The 7,158-nt window shown below is 41.4% G+C and overlaps 1 protein-coding gene across 1 annotated transcript in view; it reads right to left on the reverse strand.

Moving 5' to 3' along the window:
* Positions 1–7,158, reverse strand: part of kif5ab (kinesin family member 5A, b) — a gene marked incomplete at both ends in the record, with an annotated part of 113,569 nt that overhangs the window by 40,316 nt on the left and 66,095 nt on the right. The window contains 4 exon segments of the mRNA XM_080423525.1: positions 2,215–2,421; positions 4,427–4,495; positions 6,353–6,512; positions 6,514–6,586. Of these exon segments, the coding sequence (XP_080279651.1) occupies positions 2,215–2,421; positions 4,427–4,495; positions 6,353–6,512; positions 6,514–6,586 (509 nt within the window).

The raw sequence follows: 7,158 nt of genomic DNA on the forward strand, positions 1-7,158 counted from the left end.
TTGTGTATATTAAAAGACTGTGATACTGTTGATAATTGAGATACAGTATGAGCTGCCCGAGGGAACAATCATTTAGTGTTCACTGCCTATCGGTATGCAACTGGAATGGTGCTGAGTTGGCAGAAGGGCTTGAGCCCCGTGAGGCGAGCCCGAGCGAGGCAATGAAACGCCTATATCAGAGGGAAGAGCTGAGCCCACATGCAGCTAATGTACTGAAGGAGGCAGAAGCAGAAACGTTTGGCTGCACACAAAATGGCCATGACATTGTTTTCACATGTACAGTAAGAGAGATTGAAAATGTTCCTGAGTGCACATCATATTGAATTTCACTGGAAGGATTCAGGTTGTCCTCCAGGAAAAATCTTAGCTTAGGTGGTAAGTCCAGAAGGGGGACACATATTCCTATTGTGCACACTAGGGCTGCACAATCTGAACAAAATGTCATACCTCTATGGGTTCACACTCGTTATTTGATATTTTAAATGTAGAAAAAATGAAAACTATTCTTCAAAAAACTGCATGCATATCAATAAGACTTAACGAAGTGCTCTTATTTTGAATGCCGACCAGAAATCAAACTCTTACTTTTGTCCGACTTGATGAACGTGCTAAGCTTTGCAATGGTCACTGAAAATCATTGACCATTCGACCATAAGTACTGCTGTTTTGAGTCGGAACCAACTTCAATGGTAAGGCTATGGAAGGATTTGATTTGATTAAGCCTGCTTGCTTACCAAACCACCAGGCGCCGTCTTTTAGACAGTAATCCTTTATCAATGAGAGGTGAGCGAGCAGGTCCCGTAAAACTGTGCCCATGCCAGAGTTAATCATCTTTAACTTTTTTCTCTTCAACACACAGAGAAAAAGCAAGAGTTGGGAAAGGTAAAGAGTGGAATGAACTGAACAAGCTATTAAATACACTCGGAGGGTGAAGGCATGTATGTAGCTGGCTTTAGCTGTACATGCAGGGTGAGTGAAGACAATATGAATTGTACCATCCACATCATTCCCTTTTGCGACGTTGTAGAAGATAACGATAGATAATGATTGTTCAGCCCTACACTATATGCTCTCCTTAGAGGTTATAATATAATGATAACAAGTAAGACGCGCGAACGCTGGAAGGGAACGCAGCTCGAAAATATTGTGTATTTACGGACTTGTAATCCGTGTTATTTCACCGTGATGGGGAGAGAACATTGACTGTGTGTGTGTGTGTGTGTGTGTGTGTGTGTGTGTGTGTGTGTGTGTGTGTGTTTTTTGCAGGCTGTTGTGCATTTTAATCAGAGCATTGTCTAAATTCCTGCACAATTCCTGCACAGTGCATGCACACAGTGCATGCACACAGAGCCACAGACACACACACACACAACCCGAGCACGGTTACATAGTAAGCTCCACTTGGTCGCCGCGCCTCCTTCCGCGTTTGCAATAATAATAAACTTTATTTGTATAGCACCTTTCATGACATCAAATGCAGCCCAAAGTGCTTTACATAAAAAAAGATCAACAAAAGAAAAATAACACAATATTAAACTAGATTAAAAACAATAAGATCAAAAACATGATCAAGAACAAATTAAAAGGAGGCAAGATCAAAACTAAAACAATACAATAAAATAGCATGTAATCAACTAAAAGCAAGAGTAAAAAAGTGGGTCTTGAGCTTGCTTTTAACGTTATCTATATGTAATGGGAGCTTGTTCCAGGCCGTTGGCACATAAAAGCAGAAAGCTTTTTTATAATTAATTTTTGGCACCTCAAGGAGGCCAGCACAAGATGACCTAAGGAGACGGGTTGGAACATATTTGGGCAGGCAATCAGAAAGGTGGGAAGGTGCTAAACAATTAAGTGCCTTAAAAACGATTAAAAGGATTTTAAATCAATCCTAAAAGTTACCGGGAGCCAGTGCAAGGATGCTAAAACTAGAGTCATATGTTCTCTCATCTTGGTTTTTGTTAAAACCGCATTCTGAACAAGTTGTAGTCTGTCAGTGCTTTTCATATGATGGGTAGGGTACAGTAACTGTGTCAAGTAACCTACGTGATGGAAAACACAACTACAATATTGTGGTATATTTTACTGACAGTTAGTGACCAATTCAGTCTCGGTGTCAGACGGAATCCCTGGGTTATGACATGCAATGAGAGACACATTTAATCCTGCTGTGTTTTGACTAAAGTTTGTCCTCCAGCAATGGAACAAGCAACTCACCATTTTCTTAGCCAACTCCTCAGCGAGCCGCTTGTTCTGCATGCTCTTCTCCTCCACCTCCTGGCTCTTCTGGTCATAGTTGACCGCCAGCTCTTCCAGGGCCTGGAGCACCTCCTTCACCTCTGCCTTGGCATAGTCATTCTCTGTCTGCAGCCTGCCAAGCTCCGACTGAACCCTCTCACTGTCCCCGCGAGATGAGGCTAGAAGCTGAAGGACAGCAAGAGAGCAGCCACATGGTAGCAGTTAGCACCAAGGGAGAACCATGCTCTTCAAAAGCACTCAAAGATGAATGAATATTCGTGCTTGTGTGATGTGTGTGTGTGTGTGTGTGTGTGTGTGTGTGTGTGTGTGTGTGTGTGTGTGTGTGTGTGTGTCTGTGTGTGTGTGTGTGTGTGTGTGTGTGTGTGTGTGTGTGTGTGTGTGTGTGTGTGTGTGTGTGTGTGTGTGTGTGTGTGTGTGTGGGCCAAAGCCCTGCCAAAAAAAGACATCATTGTGAATGAGGGTCTCCCTCAATGATCTCTCCGAGAATTGTAAATAAAGGTTGAATGAATGAAAAAGGTGGATTCTTCAATTGGATATGAATACAGTGTTGAAGTGTTCCTGGGCAAGACACTTAACCTCAAACTGCTCCCCTGGGGCTGTATTAATGGCATCCACATACTGCTCTTAGTAGTTAGGATGGGTAAATGCAGAGGACAAATTCTATGTGTGTGCAAATGTACTCAAGCAATACCCAACAACAACTAAAGGGGACGCAAATTATTAATAATAATGATTATTGACCACCCAAGCCCTATGTACTGTACTTGGTTGTACGGCAAATATAGCAAACATTTACAAGCTCACAACTGTGAGCAGTGAGCTTGTAGATCTGCTGTTTTCGTTAGTTTTGAAAGTGAATATTCTCGCCTTAGCACCTCCTCCACCACCTTAGCACCACCCACCTGTCCTAGTCCCTCCTCCTCCTGCTCATGCCCACACCTGTTGTGTTATGATAATGAGGGGGAGGGTACAATTTGACTACTGTATGTCAATAAAGGGCTGTTTTTCTATTGGCACGTTTGACCCTCAAGGTTTCAGCCTCCAGGTAGAAACTCAAAATAGTCAGAGAAGACATAAAACACCATAAAAACACCACCAGGGGGCTTAATGAAGTTCTATCAACCTCATAGACACATGAAAAACAGAAAAAGTGCACAACCATGGCACCACCTCTTTAAGTAAAAACATAAATAACTTCAGATAAGGGCAAATGTGCAAGTATGAGTTCTGAAATATTAGATCATCAGACAATAGATCATCAGAGAATAAATATGAGCGTAAATATTATGGCGTGCTAGCCAGGAAGACACAACATGTTCACGCAATATTACATGATTTGTGCCTGTATGTGTAGCCCACTATAGACCTTATGTCACACATACATGTGGATGCCATAAATATCCAGTATTGCATTATCCAAAGTGCTGGTACAGTATGTACTGCAGCCTACAGGCCCTCCCTGGCTATACCAACATGAAATGATGTTGTAAAAACTGAGATTATTTTCCATCAGTGCCTGTATACTGTACACACTGCCACAGGCCACTGTGGGACACTTTGTGGTACATTGATAAATTGATGTCCAGATCCCTTTGTTTCTGTCTTCCTGTCTGTGAACCAAATATTAAAGATTTCTGAATAAAAATAAAAATAAAACGTGTCTCTTGTCTTGTGTTTTTTGGCCTTCTCTAGGATCACAGGAATGTTCAATTTTATATATGTATTTTTTAATTGCAGATTAATAGATAGCGGCAGATGCTAATTAACAAGTGATACAGTATGAAATGCACATTGCCAGCCCTGATGATTAGGTATGGCCATTTACATATTTACCAGTTTCCACTCTGCCAGCATGTTCACTCCCACGTTCACTTTAGCACAAAACCCGACTTTGGACTGACCTTACTTAAACTTTTCACACAGATTGTGTTGGTTTGGTTGTGTACTGTATAAGCTGCTAAACAGTTGTCAAGTTCAACTAAATAGGTTGGCATTTAGCAGCAAGACAAAACATAGGCATCTCAAATGCCTTCTGGCAAATGAAAATGCATTGTTGTCCCCAAAGAACTCATCTATTGTGGAACAACATCACATTCACAGTTGTTTTCAGTGTGCGGTCTCCTTAACGATACAAACAAATATACATTCATATTAAACTAAGATCTTTTACCTCCTCCTGATCCAGCATCTGCTCCTTCAGCTTCTCCACCATCTGGCTCTGATGGTTAATCTCATCATCCTTCAATGATAAACACACACACACACACACAATGAGGAATTAGAATTCACACTGACAAAAGGTATGTGCAAACAGAGCTGCCAAATACAATCATTCTGATTCTGATTCTTAACACCTAAATCCTACTGTATACTCTGTTGATCGGGGTCCCCAGGGGTCTGTACTTGGTCACCTCCTTTTTACCAAATCTCTCCACCAAAAATGGCCAATCCCAAAGTGCGTTGCATTACGTTGAGAGCTTGTAGATCTGCATTTTTTTTGCAGAATGTGCTCCTGTTTTCACAGAATGTTTGCCTATTATGAAATGCTCAGAATAGGGATGCTATGGTTTCATGTGGTTGAAATACTATAAACCTATACACAAGAATATAGGCATACAGTATGCTGTAGTAGTTACACACATCTAAAATTACTCCGATCCAGAGTTTTTCAGTCTGGTCTGGTCTACCCTTAAAAAACAGAGATTGAAAAGACAAAAAAAGAAAGGATTGCAAAAAATCATTACAACATAATATAAAATCCCCAGCCAATAAACATGTAAGATGCAATGTCAGCTACTACTGCGGGGGTGCACCACAATAAAAAAAGAAAAGGGGAAAAAAGTAATGTATGCATCCCCATGGATTGTGTGTGTGTGAATGTATGCTTGAATATAGTTAGCAAAGCACTGTATTGGGTAATAGGTTTGAAAAGAGCTTGTTTATTCAAACATTCATGAGAAACTACATTGCGGTATTGTTCCTGATACATTAAAGTGCACACAGCATTTAGATTAAAATGTACGCGTGGGTGTGTGTGTGTGTGGGCAGGTTCCATATTGTAATAAGCTTCAGGCTAAGAATTTTAATATGTTTGTCTGAACATTAGATCTTCCCAAATGACTTACTGTACATTCTGAATAAGTCTGCACCATGCGTATTCCTAATTTACAACCGGTACAATCTTAAAGTGTTCATTTAACTCTGAATTAACATTGGATTTTACTATGTAAGCCAGTCCCAGGTGTACCTTTGGATTTTGTGACAACAACACATTATTATAGCATATACTGTATATAACTACAAAACATTATGAATAGTTTTTTAATTTACTACATCAGTATGTTGTGCACACTCATCGCCTACTTTCACAAGCCACCATTGTACAACAAAGTACAATACACAATGCATCGCATTGAGTATTGGCGATGCATTGTGTATTGTACAATACTATACACACAATGCATCGCTAACGCATTGTGAGCTTGTACATAGATGAATCACCTAGGGAGCTACAGTAATTGGCCTAGCGGTTAAGGTGCATACCACATGTGTGGCCTGTCAGCGAGTCACGGGTTCGATTACCGAGCCCGATGACCTTTGCTGCGTGTCACTCCCTGTCTCTCTCTCCCTGTTTCCTGTCACTCTTTCCACTGTACTATCCAATAAAGGCAGAAAAGCCCCAAAATATATTTAAAAAGATAGATGGATTGCCTATTTTAACAGGCCATGATTCTACAACGAAGTACAACACAGGCTTAAGTGGTTAATCATTATTAATCGATTTAGACGATTATAAAAAAAACCTGCTTCTCAATTATTCGATTAACCTACATGAGCTAGATTAAGTCCGTAAATGAACGCCCTACTGAGCGCCCTAATGAGTATCCCACAAAAACAGTGAAAACAGCAGATCTACAAGCTCACAGCACGTTGCTTCGTAACACGCAGTGAGCTTGTAGATTGGCTATTTTCACTATTTTATTTCATTCCTTTTTAGTCATTTAAAAAAGGGAACGGTTTCGGACATACAAGGTTTCCACCCCGACAGCGGCGATATATTTTCAGGTTAATTGCACCAGCCCTGTCCATCCATCACCTTGTCATCCAGCTGCTTGTACAGCTTGCGTATCTCCTCCTCGTACTTCTGCCGCTCCTCCTCTGAGATGCGCACCACGATAGAGGAGGTGGGGGAGGTGGGGGGAGGTGGGGGAAGAGGGCTGCAGATTTCCGCAGGCAGCTCCTTCTCCCCGGTTGCGGGGGCCGGGGGGCTGACCTCCTCCTCCTTCCGTTGCCTCCGAACTCAGCTGCTCGACCTCGGGTTCATCCTCACCTACAAAGGAGACACAAAACAGCTTGGGTCAGCTTCTACCGGCGTCAGGGTGGCCAGTGGAGCGGCGAAGAATGAGGCGTTCAGGGTTCGATTTGCTGGGGTCGGGGGGGGGGGGGGGGGGAGTGCACGGCGGCAGGGGAACGATGCCTCTGCTTTTGATATCCCTCCTCTGGTCATTTATTTTCATCACCGTGGCGATATGTTCTATTCCCGCTTCTGATCAGACTGAATTAAATACATGCATTTCCTTTTGGGAAATGTAGACTGTCTGACATGTTTGATTTTTTTCTCTTTTTTCAATAGTATCACAATTTAACAATTAAATTAAACATTTTTGTTACTCACGTTAACCGGCTTCCCTATTTTGGGAAAAGGGTTTTGAATTCAAAAGTTTCCCAACATTTGTATTATTATTAACAAAATAATAACATTAGCAGATATACAACCTCACAATGGGTCACAAATTATGTGACACTTTGTGAGATTGAAGATGGTCTAGTTTTGCTATTTGTCCTAGGGCTTACATTCTGAAGAAAATGTCTTCCCCCCATGTTTTTTTATTTATTTTTGTA

Source organism: Gymnoscopelus braueri, assembly GCF_963280865.1.
Source record: "Gymnoscopelus braueri genome assembly, chromosome: 3".
NCBI lineage: Eukaryota > Metazoa > Chordata > Actinopteri > Myctophiformes > Myctophidae > Gymnoscopelus > Gymnoscopelus braueri.